The sequence below is a fragment of the Hemicordylus capensis genome, chromosome 3, assembly GCF_027244095.1.
Source record: "Hemicordylus capensis ecotype Gifberg chromosome 3, rHemCap1.1.pri, whole genome shotgun sequence".
NCBI classification, from domain to species: Eukaryota; Metazoa; Chordata; class Lepidosauria; order Squamata; family Cordylidae; genus Hemicordylus; species Hemicordylus capensis.
The window spans coordinates 334,347,936-334,368,017 of NC_069659.1; the positions used below are offsets into that span (position 1 = coordinate 334,347,936).

The 20,082-nt window shown below is 45.0% G+C and overlaps 1 protein-coding gene across 10 annotated transcripts in view; it reads left to right on the forward strand.

Moving 5' to 3' along the window:
- Nucleotides 1-4,045: 4,045 nt before the first annotated feature.
- Nucleotides 4,046-20,082, forward strand: part of LOC128350055 (multiple epidermal growth factor-like domains protein 6) — a 339,846-nt gene continuing 323,809 nt past the window's right edge. For all 10 annotated transcript variants that reach the window (XR_008319136.1, XR_008319137.1, XM_053307637.1 and 7 more), the window contains exons 1-2: nucleotides 4,046-4,456; nucleotides 19,491-19,625. Coding sequence is in view for 8 of the 10 variants with exons in the window: in XM_053307637.1 (XP_053163612.1) it covers nucleotides 4,371-4,456; nucleotides 19,491-19,625 (221 nt within the window). In the remaining 2 variants the exon portion in view is untranslated. The remainder of the gene's footprint in view (nucleotides 4,457-19,490; nucleotides 19,626-20,082) is intronic.

Consider the following 20,082-nt stretch of genomic DNA (forward strand, 5'->3'; position numbering starts at 1 on the left):
GGCCCTGGAGATTTGCTAGTCTTCAGGTTTTCCAAACAGTTTAGAACAGTAACTCTTGTCACTTCTATCTGACTCATTTCTTTAGTCTCTGTCCCTGAAAAGCCTGTTTCAAGAACAGGTATGTGCTCATTATCCTCTGCCGTGAAGACAGATGCAAATAACTCATTTAGCTTCTCTGCAACCTCCATATTCTTTTTAATAATCCCTTTTACTCCCTCATTGTCTAAAGGTCCAACTGCCTCCCTTGCAGGTTTTCTGCATATGATATATTTATAGAAGTTTTTGTTACCCCCCCCCCGCCTTGATGCTCTCTCTTTTCGCCTCCCTTATTGTCACCTTGCATTTCTTTTGCCAGAGTTTGTGTTCCTTTCTGTTCTCCTCATTTGGGCAGGCCTTCCAATTTTGGAAGGAAATCTTCTTCTCTATGGCTTCCTTGACTTTACCTGTTAGCCATGCTGGCATCCTCCTGGACTTAGTGATACTTTTACTCCTTTTTGGTATATTTTCTAACTGGGCTTCTAGTATTGTGGTTTTGAGTAAACTCCATGCATTTTGGAGTGAAGTGACTCTCCTGATTTTCCCTTTCAGCTTTCTTTTCACCATAGTCCTCATTTTGGAGAAGTTTCCTCTTCTGAAATTCAAAGTGTCTGTGTTAGACTTCCTTGCTGATTCTCTCCCCGCAGGTATGAAGAATTTGATCGCACTATGGTCACTGTTCTCTAAGGGGTCCATGACACTGATATCACGCACCAGGTCCTGTGTGCCACTCAGGATTAAGTCCAAGGTCGCCTTCTCTTTGGTTGGTTCCAATACCAACTGTTCTAGGGCACAGTCATTCAGCGTATCTAGAAATTTGACCTCTTTGTCATTATCTGACTGTGAACTTACCCAGTCTATTTGTGGGTTATTGAAGTCACCCTTATTACTGCCCTGCCTCTCCTTGACACCTGATTTCTTTCTGCAACTCCCAGTCACTGTTACTGTTTTGATCCAGAGACTATAGCACATCCCCAGCAGCACATTTCCTTTCAGTGAGGACTCCGGTCCTCCTAGGTTTTCTAAGGTTCCTAGGAAAGGTGCTGCCAGTCAGTGTTGACAATAGTGAAATAGGTGGACCAATGGTCTGACTCAGTATAAAGCAGCTTCTTGTGCCCCTGTGTTGAAACCATTGCAAGAATCAGGATATAAGTCATGTCTGTACCAAGTTTTTTTGCATCCTAGTGTGCCACTTAGTTTCTGTACATGGCAAACAAGTTGGAACTTCCCCGATACAATTCCAGGAGGACAAGTCCTTCAAGTTTCAAAGCAAGGAATTGATATTTTACTTTCCGCCCGAAGGTATTGCACCCTCTGTCCAAGAAAGCCAGGGTGGCAAAAATGGGTTTCCTACCAGTCTATTCTCACAAATGTTGAGTTGCTAAACAGAGGGACAGTAACTGGCCCACCTCTGAACTTTGAATTCAGGTCTTGCCAACCCAGGTCCAGCATTCATAACACAAATTAGCTCTCAAAATAATTTCATTCTAATCAAGGATTATTGTCATTTAATAGCCTGGTAATGTTGTTGGAAAATAGAAACTATGCCCAGTTTAACAGAGCTAATAAATTGATCGGGTTGGATTACCCGAATGAACAAAGGAGACTGTTTGCTCTTTTTACCTGCAAATATAAACAGAGGCACTGGCATATTTGCAAGCCCAGTGGGAAACTAGTCTTGCTATACTGCCTGCCATTTGCAGCCTTATTCTAACAGCTGTGCATTAGGTGGAGTATCACAGCTGGCCCTGAAATAGCTAAAATACCTTTAGGATGGCATCAAAGGGATTCCACCCTAGTCACTTTCTCACCTCTTCTCTGCCCATTTCTCAATTTTGATTGAATGAACCTTTGTTTTCTGTAAAGGCTTCTCTGCTGTTCATTAATATTTTGTATCATTTATTTTATATCATCCTCTTTGTAACCCCTGCTAATTGAGCAAAAAGGCATCTTTTAAAGTGGTGGTTCTTTTCTGTTAATTTATTTTCCATTTATGTATTCATTTTATATACTGCCTTTCATAAAACTCATCCTGAGGCAGTCAGCAGGGAGAGAGCAACTGTCCTTATCCCAGCACAGCAGTCCTCTGGTGGTTGTTGCTGGTGTGTGTCTATCTTATGTCACACTACACTTGATCTTAGCCAAAAGGCCAAGAATCTTTTTTAGATTGTGAGCCCTTTTAGGGAACCATCTTATTTCTTTTTCTGTGTAAACTGCTTTGATAACTTAAAAAACCCAAACAAACACGATATATAAACATTTGTAGTGTAGTAGTATCAGGCTGACCAACTGTGTTATCAACATGAAGACCTGTGACACATACAAGGGCTGTATGTGTGTATACTATGTGTGTGATTGATATCTATATAAAAACTGCCCTGGGCGGTTTACATATCTGTATGTAAACTGCCCTGAGCCTTTTGGAAGGGCGGTATAAATTTTTTAATAATAAATAAATTATATATATATATAGATAGAAAGAAAGATAGATAGATATCAAGGGCATAGCAAGATTGTAGTGGGCCCAGAGACAAGATTTTAAATGCCCCCACCCCACTGAAGCTCAGCTAATGAAGTAAAGAAATCTTAAATGAGGCTGAATAGTGGTAACAAAAAGCATAGTTATACACACACACACAATGTGTCACAATAGAACATCATCCTAAAGTATTTTTTTTAAGTTTTTGTAAATTGTGGACGATGCAAGTCATTGAATGGTACTAGAGAAAGAGATGCTGTTCTGGTAGCTCCAGGTCTTAACACTCACATCATTCTGGAGGATGAATACAACTGAAGGAACCCCAGCGTGCACGGCTGGGGAAGTCAGTCATGTGACTTGCCTCTGCGCACCCACCCACCCCAGGCAGTGGGCCCCCAGACAACTGTCTCCCCTTGCCTTATTATAGTTACGCCCCTGATACAGATAAGAGCGAGAGCGAGAGAGAGACACTGGGCAAAATGCATTCATGAAGGGAAGCTTTGTCCCACACATTAGATTTCTGAAAGAGAAACAAATAACACATTTCATTTCAATATTCCGATCTTCAACATAAATGGAAGTGATTGCAGAATCCAGCTTTTCCGGAAATGCAGAATTTCAGGACTTGACTGATTGGGCTGGTGAAGTGATTCGAGTGAGCAGTTGTGCCCTGCCCATTCCCTTCAGGACGATCATAGGGGGCGTGGCGCCAGAGACAGTGGTTAATAAAGAAATAAACAAACAAGCAAGAATAATCAACTTTATTTGCCCACTAGATAGGTAGCGCGCTCCTTTGTGCCACTCCCGTTACAGCGGGAGCGCTGTGGTAACTTGAAGCCAAGGCAGTTCTCACACTTCCAGACTGCTTTTCTTTTATTATCACATCAATGCGTTTAGAAGAGCATCAGTCTATACATATATTTAGGAGGATGAGCGCATGGCGTGGAAGAACACATCGTTATGTTTCTTTCAGAAATCTTAGCATGCGGGAACACAGATGGCCCCACCAAACGCATTTCGCCCCTTCCGTGCCTCCAGGGCCGTGGGGGGGGGGCGTGTTCAGCCCTGTCCCCAGGGGCCCCCCAGAGTGAGGGAGGTAATGAAGAAAATGGGGAGGGGTGGCGCTGGGGCCCCCTCAGGACCTGGGGTTCTTTGAACCCACCCACTCAAGTACAGCTGCCCCGCGTGCCTCCCGCCCCGCCATATATTGTGTTGCTGGTGCCGCCGCGGCGGAGCGCGGTCCTACGCAGAGTTTTAGACGTGACTGAGGTTAGCCTACCTGCGCGTGCAGTGCGAGCTTAGCTGAATTTGCACTTGGGCCGGAAGGAGGCTTATTGGCTGCTACTACCGGCAAGACTAACCTAAACCTCCCTTTGGCTGGTGGTCTCCCGCCCGCACCGCCCCCCTTGCAGATCGCGACATCTGTCACCCCCCACCCACCCCTCAGCTTGCGGGCGGGGCCAGGAGCCTCCAAAGCCTCTGATTCGCTCCGCCGAGGCTTTAAATGAGTCGGAGGGCAGCTGGGGCGAGGAGGCGGAGCTCCGTAGGCGCCTGTTGCTCGCCGCAGAGTCAAAAGCGAGAGCACGAGAAAATTGCCTTGCTCGGCCGCCTCTTCCCGCTGCAGCCGCAGCAGCGCCCTCGCGTTCAAGCTGCGTCGTCGGAGCGAGCTGCCTCCGCGAGCGCCTCTTGCTGCCGCGCACGGGCAGCGCGATCCCTCCGCGGTGAGGAGTTCCTCGAATCCCCGATGCCAACTTTTGCTCCGCTCCCTGCCCTTTCGCGCCGCAAAGCTGGCACCGGCGGCAGCTGAGGCATCGCAGGCGGTAGCGGCTCCCGGCTCCTCCTGGGTCCCGCCGAGATGACCCCAAGCAGCGCGTGGTTTCTGTGCGCACTCTGCAGCCTGGTTGCCTCGCCGAGCGCTTCGGAGCAACTTCAGCAGGGCATGTAAGTGAAGTGGGTGTCGGGGTGGCACATTAGCCCTGCAAGGCTGTGTGGTTTGTTTTCTTTTTTAGCTTTAGCTCGCGGATTTGGAAAGCTGATGGCTATTAAACGTTTGATATATTTATTTGATTATTATTATTATTATTATTATTATTATTATTATTATTATTATTAAATATAAAATAAGCTGGATAGCTATTATTACTGCTTGCATGCATACTTAACCCGTGGTGCGCTCGTGGCAACGGGTTTAGTCTAAAGGTGGAGTGTCTTCAATTCCCCTTCTACAACTATGAATATTTATAGACCTTAGCAGACGTGCTCAGAGGGGTTTACATAGAAAAATAAATACAGCAAGTTGGCTCCCTGACCCCAAAGGGCTCAGAGCACCAACAACAGCCACTGGAGGGATGATGCTGTGTTGGGGTTGGATAGGGACAGTTGTTCTCCCCCTGCTAAATATGAAGCACTTCTTTGTAAGGTAGCTCTTACTTCTGCTCAGTTACCTAGAGAAGATGCTTCATTCTTTCTCTGTATTTCTGAATGAGTATTCAGAATATATATGAGTACTACAGTACTCGTATACAGAGTGTATGAGTACTACAATTAAACCATGTAAAAACTAAGAAGGGAGAAATCGGGGTTTCTCAGGCTTACAGATTGATCTTGCAATGTCTACATGGGAATCAGTTCAGTATATGTCATCCCAGGTAAATGTACATAGGATTGCACTGGTTGGATGATGTCTGCTCCATCTTTTTAGTATGTAACTTTAGTAAGTGTGTCTGCCCTCAAATTTCTAAATCCAGTTACTTGGGAGCCTCATTGACTTTCCATGCTGCTCTGTACATGCCACAGTCTCTACATGGATGTTATTTCTGTGATGGAAACTGCATGTACCCTCTGTGCACGCATTTGTGTGTGAGAAAAGCATGTGACTATTTCAGGGTGTTCATTTGAATGTTTTTCACACAGGGCTTTCAGCATGCCTCTCCTCCAGAATGGAGGGTGTGCGTTCACATATCGACCAGATTTACCCTGAAGTCCCTGCGAGCTGTTGGGGAGCACTTCACACACAATTTGGGTTTTTCATTGTATGTTAGAGAGTAGCCTGATTTATATCCAAGGTTAAAAAAAATCCAGTTTTTGCGGCGTTGATTTTTGGTCAACTTCGAACTCGGGGTAAAGCCTTGCAGTAGACTGGTGATAAAGCCTGCTGTGTGAAAAACACCCTGGTAGGAAGCCTTGGATGGTTGCGACTGTCTACTTGAGAGACATGTAGCAAAGCATGTGTATGTTTGTGCCATGGGGTATGACTGTGTACAAGGGATGTTGATGGTATACACAGTTCTCCACATGGAGTGACACCTATGTAGGATGTTGTTCTTAGCTCTTGCATAGAGAGGGAAAATACAAATGCACAATCACATGTGAAATACAGTGCAAGTGACTTAATCTAGTGCAACTGCCCCTGCCGCCCACCGTCCAGGTGCTTTCAGTCTTCTGTGATTAGGTCAGGGAATCCCAAGCTTGGGGCTGGGAGTAATACCTCCAGGTGTTATTAGATAACAGCTTCCATCAGCCTCAGTCATAATGGCCAGAGGCCATGGTGTAGGACAAAAGCTATGTGTGAAAGATGCTTTGTGCCCACTAAACATCTTTAGAATCTCAGCATTACACTTTTTTCAGCTTAAGGTCCTCCCCCCACCCCGGGTGATTTCATTGACTATGAAATGAAATTCATTGAATGAAAGAATTTGTGAGTGCTAAGGACCCATTCACACATGACATCTCATTGTGGTTTAATTATCTTTTAATATGCCTCTGTTGCCTTCCTTGTATTCACATAGCCCAAGATCTAGTCTCCGTTCACTCCTCACACTTATATCCTACCAATACTCACAAAAATTCCATGTGATAGATTAGGCTATGACTATTAAATCTGTGTAATAGAATTTGTTATTAATGTGCTTGCAACAAAAGAACTATTCCCCAAACTGTACTTGGAAGTAACTTGCCTAGCGAGCAAGAGGTTGCCGGTTTGAATCGCTGGTATGTTTCCCACTTATATCTGGCAGCAGCGATATAGGAAGATGCTGAAAGGCATCATCTCCTACTGCGCGGGAGAAGGCAATGGTAAACCCCTCCTGTATTTGACCAAAGAAACCCACAAGGCTCTGTGATCGCCAGGAGTCAACACAGACTTGACAGCACAACTTTAGTTTACTGACCTGTAGTCATCCAGTGAGCTTCATACCGTAGCTAAGCAATGAAAATGTATGCCGACCCCACCCCCATTAAGCACTTTAGGAGTTCCCTTCCATTTTACTGAACTCCTCCCCAAATATGTTTCTCCTCTCCCCTGAAATTTAAGTGAGTTGTTGCTCTTCAAGCATTCCCTTTGTCTACGTCCCGGGAACTGAACCCAGATTTCCCCAGTCCAGCTTCAACACTGCAACGTCTACACTACTCTGGCTGTCCACTGCAGACTGAATATTCCTGAACTCCAGACCATGGCTTGAAGATCAGGAATTTTCTGCAGGCTTAGACACCATCTCCCTCTTTCTTCTTTCCATGGATTGCTGTAACCATAGTTTGTTATGCCACTATTAGCAATATGGCTAAATAGGATTGCCTGAAACCGTGGTTTGTAACGTGACTCTGAACCATGTTTTTGAAGCAGTCCTGGTTAGCTTTAACCATCATTAGTGCTCAAGTGGATGCAAAGTTTAGTTATTGTTAAAACAAGCTATGGAAGGGAGGGCCAGGTAGATTCTGTGCATGAGCCCACAGCATGTTCCCGAACTCCAAACTATGCTTTGGAGACTGGGAGTGTTACATCTGCATGGGGCCAAGTAGTAAAAGGATGAATTGCTCCTGGTCTTTTCAGCATGTGTTCTTAAATATAAATAATGGTGACTTGAATCTGCATTTGTGACGGAGTGCAGAATCAGGAAGGTGGTAATTATACTGGATTAATTAACCAGAGTCAAAGAGTGTGCCTTTGTTCATGCTGTGTGAAGTGCCTTGCCTGTTCTGGTGTGTTATGTAATGCGTGAGTGACATTGTCTCTAGCCTGTACTGTAGCCTACATCGGGGTCAGCCCTATGGCAAAAAGTTTAATTGGATTTCTTTCTTTGACAGCTGCTTTGTGCAATAGTTGCAGCCTTCAGGTTTCTAGGAGCTATTAAACAGAGAAGCGATTAGTGAGATGTATAATCGCTGGGGCGGGAAAGGGCAGCAAGGGAAAGAATGCTGGTGTCTGTTGCAGCAACACCTTTCATCTGCATTATTCAGGGAACTTAGTAGGGCAAGTTAACAGATTCAAAATGCTGGCTGTCAGTTGCCCATATGATGAGTCCAGGAGGTCTTACAGGCAGGGCTCCCTACCCCCCACCCCTGTGCCAATCCACTCCTGATTGGAGTGTGCCAGTCCATAGATTCATTGGATTTAACCCAACCTCCCTGTAGGCTATCAGGGACCAGGACAGACAGGGCTTTGTTTTTCTCCTAAGGTAGGCTGCGAATTCTGGCTTAGCCCGAGTTATGTCCAGGGTAAAAAAAATCCTCTATTTCCAGCAACTTCTGAAAAAAACACCTCTGGGGGCGAGGGCTTCTGCTTTCTCTGAAGGCGTTGCTGGAGGTGCTGATGGCTATGTGAACGGTCCATCTACCAAACCCTCGAGTTGAAATGCCTCAAATCTGCTTCGAAGCAGATTTGCTCTTCAGATGCCTCAAGGCATAGAGCCATGTGTGAAAAACCTGGCGAATCAATGCACTTTGTTGTTCTACATCATAATTCCTATTCGAGGATTTTTTTTTTTTAACATCAAAGCCTAGAGTGTTCCTTCAGGACTTGGTAACTATTTCAAATTTTCATGGGTGAACTGTTTTGTGTGAGGTGACAAAAGGTCTCCTCTTTAGGTCCTGCTGCCCTGAAGCTAAATTTGTTCTTTGACTGATTGAGACTCAAAGTTGGCTCACAGGTCAGCTATAGGTATGCTGCTTTTAATTCTCTTTTATTTTTGAAGAGAAGGGAAAAGAGAAGAAATGGGGGGGCATGGAAAAGTGAGGAGAAAGTAATCGGGGCAGAGGAGAGAGAGGCAGAATTGGAACAATGGAGATGTATAATAAACTTAAAATGGATGTTGGGTTGGATATGGGACTGTAGCTCTGTGTTAGAGCATCTGCTTTGCATGCAGAAGGTCCCAGGTTCAATCCCTGGCTTCTCCAGATAGGGCTGAGAGAGACTCCTGCCTATAATTTTGGGGAGCCATTGCCTGTCAGTGTAGTGTGAACTAGATGGACCAAAGATCTGAGTCTGTAAAAGGTTGAAGACTACTGCTTTACGGAACATAAGTGAGGCAACCGTTCCTGAGGGGTTCATGTGACTCACTGTGTGGTTACTGTTGCTAGCAGTTTTGTGTGCAGACTAACAAATGACAATTGCAGCTCGCATGTAATTAACACATGTGCGTTCACCTGAATGCCTTTTTCCTCAAGAGATGCTAAAAGGTGTATTTTGAGTTTCTCACATCTGGGTGGTTCTTTGACATGGATGCACATTAAGGTTTATTCCAATGTTAGTTTTCTCTCACTGTTGGGAATGCCACAACTTGGGCACATAAGAAGCTATGCCTCTAGGTGGCAAATGCTAATCTATGACAGAGAAACTGATAAATAACTGATATACATTTTTAAGACTACATTTATACAGATTTTCTGCAAAGCCTGAAGTATGCAGCCACATGGTTATTTCCAGTATGATGAACCATGTTAATGTTATCATACACTTCTTGTTTAGGAGAGTGTTATAAAAGAAAGTGCCATGTAGTGGAGTCCTGTGGTATGTCTGTTTTTATTTATTTGATGTATATACCGCCTTTCATAAATCTTATCTCAAGGAGGCAATTTACAAAATTTAATAAAATAAAATCACATTAAAATTTTAAAATCAATTAAGACCATAACACAAAAGCACCAAAAAACAGCAGTGATGAAAACAAAAACTGGCAACCCCTAAGAGGTAAAAGCTGGAAGAAATAAAAGTGTGTTCACTTTTTTAAAGAGCAGACACTAACGCCAAAGAATGGTCATCTACCAGGAGAGCATTCCAGAGCCTGGGGGCAACAACAGAGAAGGCCCTGTCCCATGTGCATGACAGCCGAGCCTCCCTCGATGTCGGCACATGGAGCAAAGACTAGTTTAGTCACTGCCGCATGACATTAGTGGGCAATAGCCTACAGCAGGAATGGCCAACTGGAGACTCCCCAGCTGTTGTTGGACTACAACTTGTATCATTCCCAACCACAGTAAATTGTGGTTGGGAATTATGGGAATTGCAGTCCAACAACAGCTGGGGAGTCTCCAGCTGGCCACCCCGACCTATGTTGAATGAAGATACAGGTGGACCTCATTATTGGGGGGAGGGGGGTTCCATTCCCATGCATAACAAAACAGCGCATAATGAGACCTGAAATAAATGGTAATCGTGTCTCTCTCTCTCTCTCTCTGTGGGTGGGTGGGTTTAGGTTCCTGGAGGTTAAAAATGGCAATAAAGCAGAAATAAGTGACTTAAGATACTTTGCCATGCTTTGCAGGTCTCCATCAGTGTTCCCTCTAACAGGGATTCCCAGATGTTGTTGACTACAGCTCCCATAATGCCCAAGCAAAAGCCACTGCAGCTAGGGATTCTGGGAGCTGTAGTCAAAATCATCTGGGAATCTGTTAGAGGGCACACTGGTCTCCATCCCCTCAGGGGAATATTGTACAGTAATCACATATGTAGTCTCCCATTCATAGGCAACCAGAACAGACCCTGCTTAGCAAAGGCGAGAAGTCATGCTTGCTGCCACAAGACCAGCTCTCCACAATACCACTGAGCTACAACACCATCCCCATGTCTTAGAACACATGCTTGGTTTTTGTGTCACATTGGCAAGGCCTGTTTGTCCTCCCTGGACACGAGAGTGCGATCTAGAACATGTGTGGCTACACAGGGGGAAGGAAGATACTAGTTGGAAAGCTGTCATTGTAGGATGTTCGTCCACTGTTGCTGATTTCCTCCTTTGAGGCACTCGGATAACCTCCTTGTGGTTTCCTGGAACAAAACTTGAGAACTCCTAAGAGCAATATCTAGCAGCAGACAGTGCTCACATGTAGTCACCCAGACAAACTCTGCTTAGCAAAGGGGACAATTCATGTTTGCTACTCCAAGACTCTTCCCTTACCTGCATGAGCTTCAGAAGTATTTTTGCTCTGATTCCCATCCAGGGATGGTTGTAATTTCCAGAGGAATCAATCCTGGGGTATCCTATCCACAGTTCCAAAATAAACCACGGTTTTGAAATTGGATGCAGGTTGTGCTTCATTTTGCTGCTTTGGATAGAATAAGTCGGGATCAGTTGGCTCAGATCCAGGCTTCTTTCTAACCACAAGCAGAAGCAATATGCTTCTAACTGGCATGCAGACAGGGAAGAGCTGAGACGGATTGACACATGAAGCAAAGGTTTAATTTTGGCTCTGCACTGTCTGAAATGGTCCACGGATCTGGAAAGGCTTGTTGAATCAGAGCCATGTTCACTGCCCATTTTGAGGTGAGCAGTGAGGGTTCAAAAGATTTCTCTCTTGAAAGGCTCTTCCAAATCTGATCTTGGGTACCTTCTGCTGAGGACTCCTCCCCTATACCTCCCATGTGGGACCTGGAGGCAGCTATACAACATGAAACCGAGTTCTTGGGCCACTTGGATCATGGTGGGTGGCAATTCTTGAGATATTTGGGTCCAAAACTATTTAGGGCTTTAAAGGTCAGTGCCCTCAGTTTGTCCTGAAGCTAATTAGTAGCCAGTAAAAGCTGATAGAGGATTGGTGTGGTATGTACCAATTAAGTAGTTTACCCAGTAAGCATTTGGACAGCTGCATTCTGGACCAATTGAAGGCATCACATTGTCTTCAAAGGTAGCCCCTTGTGAAGTACATGAGAATAATATTGGTTGGTCCAAGACATACCCATCCCTTGCAAGCTGCAACACTCTGCTCACATGTGAAGTAATTAAGCACATCTTTGTTACTAAAAGGTAGTATCAGATTTTGTTCAGCAGCCTGACTTTTCCACTTGCCTCCTAAACATGTTTTGGTTCAGTATAATGACCTTTATACGTTTTAAGAAGCTGAGTAAAAGCAGAGCATCAGAAGGGACTAGAAAAGATTCAGGCTGACATACTGTGCAACATTTTGTGCAATTTGCATGAGTTCCACAAACTCAGAATTTGTGCACACTGCATAGCACATGAGTAAATCCATTGGAAAATGAGCTTACTCTTGTATAATGCAACTTGTGTAAATTGCACAAATGCAGCATTACTAAGCCGTTGTACAGTGTGTTAGCCAGTAGCCACTGATTTTGCTGCTAGATCTGGCATTGCTCTGGTCTCTCTTTGCGCACCTTCCTTCCACTAGATGGTGCTTGTCCAGACACACTAATAGAAAACACAAAGAGGAATGGACCATAAAACTCCTTCAGATAATTATTTAGACTTGCAGAGGAAAGCTAGGGTAGGATTTAGTCCTAAAGATGCGGGTTTAAACTCAAGAAGATCTAAAATGAGTCTTTACTATAGTCACATAGACCTGAAGCACACTGTAGTCACATCAGCCATGAAGCGCACTGAGTGACCTGGCCCGGGCACACTGTCTCGGCCTAAACTTAGCTTACAGGGATGCTCTAAGGATCAAATAGGAGGAAACATGGGGGCAGTCCAAGACATTTTGCTGCCTGAGGCAAAGGAGAATATGATGACCTCCTCAGTCCCATCTACAGCTGAGTGCTCAGCATGAGCACTCACTGAAATACAATCCTCCCCATCTCTGACAATTCTTAAAAAGAATTTGAAAACCCACCTCTTCACCCAAGCTTTTTAAGCTTTTAAAATTTTTAGGTTTTAATCTGTGGTTGATTTTTAAATTGTGTTAAATTTAGTTTTACGTTTTTGTATACGTGTTAACTTGTTTTATGCTATTGTTAACTGCCTGGAGATGGCAGTTTGGGGCGGTGCACAAATTTGATAGGTAGAGAGAGAAATTATCAGGGTTTACTGCCAAGGCAGATAGGGTGGCATGCGGGCACTCTCAGGTTAGGCTACTAAACTAGCCAGTGGTGGCAGGGTATGTTCCCAGCCAGTGTTCCCTCTATTTTTCCCCTCTTCATCTGTGTGCAGAATGAGTTTTGTTCTGGGTGGCAGTATCAACACAGTGTGTGAGCACGTGCATTAAGAATGGGGCCTTCCTGATTCAACCTGAGCGGGAGCTAAAATTAACCGAGTGTGAATAAAAAAAACTGGTGTGCATGTGCACATGCACACGCCTTGGAGGGCACACTGTTCCCAACTGAAGGCAGGGTGGGGAAGAAGTGGTGTGCCCCAGCAAGGTGTGGAGGGGGGAATGAACAATGTGGCCCCAGCAGGCCAAGGAAAGGCAGTGGGTGGTGATATGGCACCCATGGTGGTGGAGGCCCAGCCCTTGCCACCCTCTGCAGCCTGCCCTGTGCCTGAGGCAACCACTTTGCAATGCCTCATGGAAGGTGGAGAGCAGTGTTTTCTCTCTCCCCTGCCCCTGTAAGCAGAATAAGTTTTCTTCTGGGTGGCAGTATAAAGGCAGTGTGTGTGTGTTCAGAGTGGGACCTTCCTGATTAAACCTGAGCAGGATCCAAAATCAACTGAGCAGATATTTTAAAAAGTGTGAGCGTGCACACAGGCCCATGACTTAGAGGTAACACTGGCGGAGAGTCCCACATATTAGGGATGTGCGCGGAGCCGGTTCAGAGGCCCTTTATGGGTCTCCGAACCGGTTCAAAGAACTGGCGGTTCTGCTGGTTCAATGGCAGGGGATGTCTAGCTTTAAGAGTAGGGGAGGGTGCACTCTTTCCCCCCACCAGCGTCCATTTTTTAAAAAGCCCATCGGGGCGGCAGCATACCTCCCTGCCACCCCGTTACCTCCATTGTCCGGATATGACCAGAAGTCTCTGACATGCCTGCGCATGCTGGGACATCAGACTTCTGGTCATATCCAGGCAATGGGGCAGCAGGGAAATACGCTGCCACCCTATGGGTTAAAAAAAACAACAACCAAAACAGATGCCAGCAGGGTAAAAGTGACAGGAGGGGTAAGTGCACCCTCCCCCACTTTTAAAACAGCACCCCTGCTGTGGTTCCATGCACATCCCTACCGCATATGCCAACCTAAGTTCCTTGGGCGAGTTAAAAGTATAACTTAAAAAAAAAAAAACACCAGATAAAGCTTCCCCAAGTTCTCACAGAGCCTCCTTTCCTATTCAGAAATCTAAGCCCTCCACTGATGTCCATGAATGCACAGGTGCTGCCCTCCTCCACTTCCACCTTGAGCATTCCTTTATCCCCCCCCCCCCCTTTGTCCTTCTGCTCCTCGGATTTAGAAAGCAGCCCTGTCCACTCAGCTGCTGCTTCTCCTTTGCAGCCTGTGTGTGTTCTGGGCTCAAGCAGCATCAACAGCTTTTTCCTCTGCTTCATCTTAGAGGAAGGTGGAATAGAGGAAAAAGCTGTTGATGCTGCTTGAATCCAGTGATTGATTGGTGACCTTGTATGCCCAGGTAGGTAGGTAGAGTAGAGATGCTATGCTGCAGGGACATTTAGAAGTTTGAAGGAATTCGTGAACATTAGTCATGTTAAAACTGTGCTAAGTTGTTCATGCAACATTTTTCTGCTCTGGGAAAATGGGGTGTGCATCACTATATTATTTGGAAGGTCTAGTTTATTGACTTTACAGAGATCAATAGCATTCAGACTGCCAGACTCGTCAGTTAACCTGATACAAACTGGAACACCTTCCCTTAGTGGGGGTGTCAAAAGATCCTTTGAGTTCAGATGTTGACAAAGGGCATCTAATATCTGCAGAGCTACCCACCAAATAGTTTGCTCATTTTTTCAGTGAATATTTATTAGTGTCATGATCTAAACTCTGTATCAGTATATCAGAGGACATAAATCTTACTTTCGTTAAATTTACCTGATTTTTTATTTTTTATTTTGCAATCCAGGGTGCTTTCCAGACTAGACCCTGCAACGGGGTCACGACAAATCTCTGAAGTGTGCTTCCACACTACCTGTGTCATGACACCGCAGTCCCTACGTGGACAGCAGGATACTGCTCACATTTTAAGAACATAAGAACAGCCCTGATGGATCAGGCTCAAGGCCCATCTAGGCCAGCATCCTGTTTCACACAGTGGCCCACCAGATGACACTGGAAGCCTCCTACAGGCAGGAGTTGAGGGCATGCCCTCTCCTGCTGTTACTCCCCTGCAACTGGTATTCGGAGGCATCCTGCCCTTTGAGGCTGGAGGTGGTCTATAGCCCTTCGATGAGTATCTGTTGATAGACCTCTCTTCCATGAAGTTATCCAAACCACTCTTAAAGCCATCCAGGTTGTTGACTGTCACCACATCTTGTGGCAGAGAATTCCACAAGTTGATTATGTGTGGAAAAAGTACTTCAGTTAGTTGGTCCTAAATTTCCTGGCAATCAATTTCATGGGATGAGCCCTGGTTCTAGTGCAATGTGAGAGGGCGAAGAATTTCTCTCTATCCACTTTCTCCACACTATGCATGATTTTATAGACCTCTATCATGTATCCCTACAGTCGTCTGTCTTCTAAACTAAATAGACCCAGGTGTTGTAGCCTTGCCTCATAAGGAAGGTGCTCTAGGCCCTTGATCATTTGGTTGCCCTCCTCTGCACCCTTTCCAGTTCTACAATGTCCTTTTCCAGATGTGGTGACCAGAATTGTACGCAGTACTCCAAGTGTTGTGACACCACCGTTTTGTATAAGGGCATTATAATATTAGCATTTATATTTTCAGTCCCCTTCATAATGATCCCTAGCATGATATTGACATTTTTCACAGCTGCGGCACATTGAGTGGACACTTTCAACAAGCTGTCCACCATGATCCCAAAATCCCTCTCCTGGTCAGTCACCGACAGCTCGGATCCCATCAGCGTATACTTGAAGTTGGGGTTTTTCATCCCAATGTGCATCACTTTACATTTGCCAACATTGAACAACATTGAACATCGAGCATTTGCCATTTGTCATTTGTCGCCCACTCCCCTAGTTTGGAGAGATCATTTTGGAGCTCCTCACAATCTCTTTTGGATTTAGCCGAAAGAGATTGGTATCAGCTGCAAATTTGGCCACCTCGCTGCTTACCCCAAGTTCTAGATCATTTATGAATAAATTAAAAAGCACTGGTCCCCATACAGATCCCCGGGGGACCCCACTCCTTACTTCCCTCCATTGTGAAAACTCTCCATTTATAACTACCCTCTGTTTCCTGTCTTTCGACCAGTTAGCAATCCACACATGTATTTGTCCCCTTATCCTATGACCATTAAGTTTCCTCAGGAGTCTTTGATGAGGAACTTTGTCAAAAGCTTTTTGGAAGTCCAGGTATACTATGTCAACTGGATCACCTTGATCCACACACTTGTTGACACTCTCAAAGAACTCCAAAAGGTTTGTGAGGCAAGATTTCCCTTTGCAGAAGCCATGCTGGTTCTCTCCCAGCAGGGCCTGTTCTTCTATGTGCTTTACAATTTTATCCTTGAGGATGCTTTCCATCAATTTGCCTGGAATGGACATTCAGCTAACTGGCCTATAATTTCTCAGATCGCCCCTGGATCCCTTGTTGAAAATCATTGTTACATTCCAGTCCTCCGGTACAGAGCCCGATTGCAGGGATGAGTTATATATTATAGCAAGGAGACCAGCAATTTCACATTTGAGTTCTTTGAGGACTCTTGGATGGATGCCATCTAACCATGGTGATTTGTTAGTTTTTAGTATTTCCATACAGTTTAGAACATTATCTCTTGTCACTTCATCTAACTTAGTTCTTTAGCCTCCATCCCTGAAAAGCCTGTTTCAGGAACAGGTATATGCTCAGTATCCTCTACCGTGAAGACAGACGCAAAGAACTCATGTAGCTTCCCTGCAACCTCCATATCCTCCTTAATAATCCCTTTCACTCCCTCCTTGTCTAATGGTCCAACCGCCTCCCTGGCAGGTTTCCTGCTTCTGATGTATTTAAAGACATTTTTGTTATCCCTCCCTTGAAGCTTATAACTAAATGTTCCTCAAACTCTCTTTTTGCCTCCCTTATTGTCACCTTGCATTTCTTTTGCCAGAGTTTGTGTTCCTTTCTGTTCTCCTCATTTGGGCAGGCCTTCCAATTTTGGAAGGAAGTCTTCTTCCCTTTTATGGCTTCCTTGACATTACCTGTTATCCATGGACTTAACAGTACTTTTCTAACTGGGATTCTAGCATTGTGGTTTTGAGTAAACCATGCATTCTGGTGCAAAGTGACTCTCCTGACTTTCTCTTTCAGCTTTCTTTTCACCATACTCATCATTTTGGAGAAGTTTCCTCTTCTGAAATTCAAAGCGTCTGTGTTAGACTTCTTTGGTGATTCTCTCCTCACATGTATGCTGAATTTGATGGCACTATGGTCACTGTTCCCTACAGGGTCGATGACACTGACATCCTGCACCAGGTCCTGGGTGCCACTCAGAATTAAGTCCAAGGTCGCCTTCTCTCTGGTTGGTTCCAAGACCAACTGTTCTAGGGCACAATCATTCAATGTATCTATAAATTTGACCTCTTTGTCATTACTTGACTGTGAACTTACCCAGTCTATGTAAATTGAAGTCACCCATTATTACAGCCCTGCCTCTCCTTGACGCCTCCCTCATTTCCTCCTGCAACTCCCAGTCACTGTCAGCATTTTGATCCGGAGGGAGATAGCATGTCCCCATTAGCACATTTCCTTTCAGGCCTTGTATTGTCACCCACAGAGTTTCTGAGGAGGACTCTGGTCCACCTAGGTTTTCTACTTGTTAGATTCTATTTCTTCTTTAACATATAGTGCTACTCTATCTCCAATGCGCCCCTCACTGTCCTTTCTATAGAGTTCATATCCAGGGATAAGTGTCTCACTGTTGCACCATGTTTCTGTTATGCTCACTATACCTATTTCTGTGTTAGCAACCAAGCACTCTAGTTCACCCATCTTGGCTCGGAGGCTTCTGGCATTGGCATATAAGCAACTATATGCTAAATCTCTTCCATCGTGTCTGCTATCTTTCTTTTGATGCTTTGACCAGCTGGCACAGCCTTCTGTCTGCTCTTTATGTGCTTCTGCTCTGTCCCCTTCTATTTTATCCGAATCCTCTGCACCCTCACACGTTAGGGGATGGCATTTGCCGAACCGGATACTGTCCAGCTCCTGACGGCTATTTGCCAGGTGTCATTTTAAAAGCTGCTCTGCCACCTCCTTGATTTTAAGTGCCAGCAGTCTGGTTCCATCTTGGTTCAAGTGCAGCCCGTCTCTTTAGTACAGGCCTTGCTTGCCCCAAAATGAATCCCAGTGCCTAACCTATCTAAACCCCTCCTCCCGGCACCAACGTGTCATCCACAAATTGAAACCCCTCAGTTCTGCCTGTCTCACTGTACTTGTGTGTGGAACACGTAGCATTTCTGAGAATGCTACCTTAGGAGTCCTGGACTTCAAAATGCTATCAGCCTAAATTTGGCTTCCAGGACCTCCCGACTACATTTCTGCACATCGTTGGTGCCAATCTGCACCACAACCGCCCAGCACTGTCTAATAGCCTATCTAGATGCTGCGTGATGTCTGCAACCTTTGCACCAGGCATGTAAGTCAACATGTGGGTCACAAATCCATTTCTCTATACTTCTAATGATCGAATAGCCCACCACAAGGAGGGCCCCACCCCCGGAGGAGTATCCCCTATGCGAGAGGATATGGGCTCATCATCCATGGAAGGGGTCCCTTCTAAAGGAAAGTTTCCATCTTCCTCCAATCGATGTCCTCCTTCCCCAAGACCTTCATTCTCCCTGAGAGCAGCGGAGCTATCAGCCCTGGAGTGGGATGCCTCTCTCACGTCCCTGAAGGTCTCGTCCGCATGTCTCTCTGAGCTTCTCCAGATCCACCACCTTGGTCTCTAAGGAACGAGCCTGTTCCCTGAGAGCCAGGAGCTCCTTCTAATGCCTTGTTTTGAATTTAATTGCTGCGATACAGAGCTAGGATGTTGTATATCCAGTGTGGAAAAAGTTGCTGTTTTGGGGGGTTCTTGGTTGCTGCGAGACTGCTCCTCCTACTGTTTACTTTCCAAATGAGACTTGCCCGAATAGAGGCATATTGCTGCTGCTGAGCAGCTAGTCTGGAAAGTGCCCAGGTTGGCAGGGGATGGGGAATGGTAAACTGAATCAGTATTGATTTCCTTACAGCAGTTCTTTTCCACATTTCTATCTGAAGGAACACTTCACTGCTTCACTAGGTCAGGGAAGGAGAGAGTTCTTAGCTCAGTGGCTATGCTTTTCAGGCAGATGGTCCTACATTCAGTCTCCAGCTAAAAAGGATCAAGACCCATGCCTGCAACCCTGGAGACCTGTTGCTGGTAAGAGTAGGCAGTATGGGGGTATATAATAGCCTTGCTGGATCAGACTTATCTAGTCCCAGTGCTCTGTTTCCCACAGTGGCCCACCAGATGTCTTGGGAAACCACACAACTAGGAAATGAAGGCATGCCCTCTTTGTTTATGTTGTTCCTCTGCAACTAGTGTTCAGAGGTATTGTGCCTCTGAATGTGGAGGTGACCTATAGCCGTCAGGATTAGGAGCCAATGATAGACTGTCCTTCATGAATTTTTTCTAACCCTGCTTAAAGTTATCCAAGCTGCTGGCCATCACAGATTAGCCACTATGAATATGATCCTACACCATTATGGATACCAGATGAACCGTTTGTCTGACTTGATGTAAGTCATTTTGTGCTACTTCTTATCCAAGTAGTGAGCATTGCTACTTCGTATGTGGATGATGATGGACAGTGTGGTCGTGGTGTGCCATTTTGATGTAGTTATTACATTTTTCTAGAATTGTGTCATCTATAATACACTGTAATAACTTATCCTCTTCTGCTTTAGGCCAAATGTATGTCCTGAACAAGAGCTGGCAATGGTTGGACACCAGCAGCCATGTGTTCAAGCCTTCACCCGTTTGGTAAAGATCTGGAAGCAGAACTGTGCAGCACAGAGGTGGTGCCTAGGCTATGAGAGAAGGTAATGCACAGAACTGTGTTTTAAAAACTTGCTCGAGAAAACCACAAGTTAGTGTAGTTGCATGTCTGAGATTCATCCTAGAAATCCAAAGCATGCAATGTGCGACGTTCAGATTTTGTGATAAAAGGGGAAAGGAGATTTTAAAAGTCTGCTATGCTTTACAAGTATATTTTTCTTTTAAATGTTGCTTATAGTAAGTAAGGATCTTCTTATCCCTAAGGGAACAGGCTGAGAAACCTATGCTAGTTGAATGATGGTCTGCTCTCTTTTCCTTGAGGCCATTGAAGGGCTACATATTTATTTCTACAAACTATTTCCACCATGATTTTCCACTATAAAAAGTTCTCAATGCAGTTTTCAACAATGTTAAATAAAAGCTCAACTTCAGCCATTCTAAAAAAAAAAAGTTGAGCTATTTTCTAAAACCCAGTAGTACAGGATAATAGTGACTGGTGTT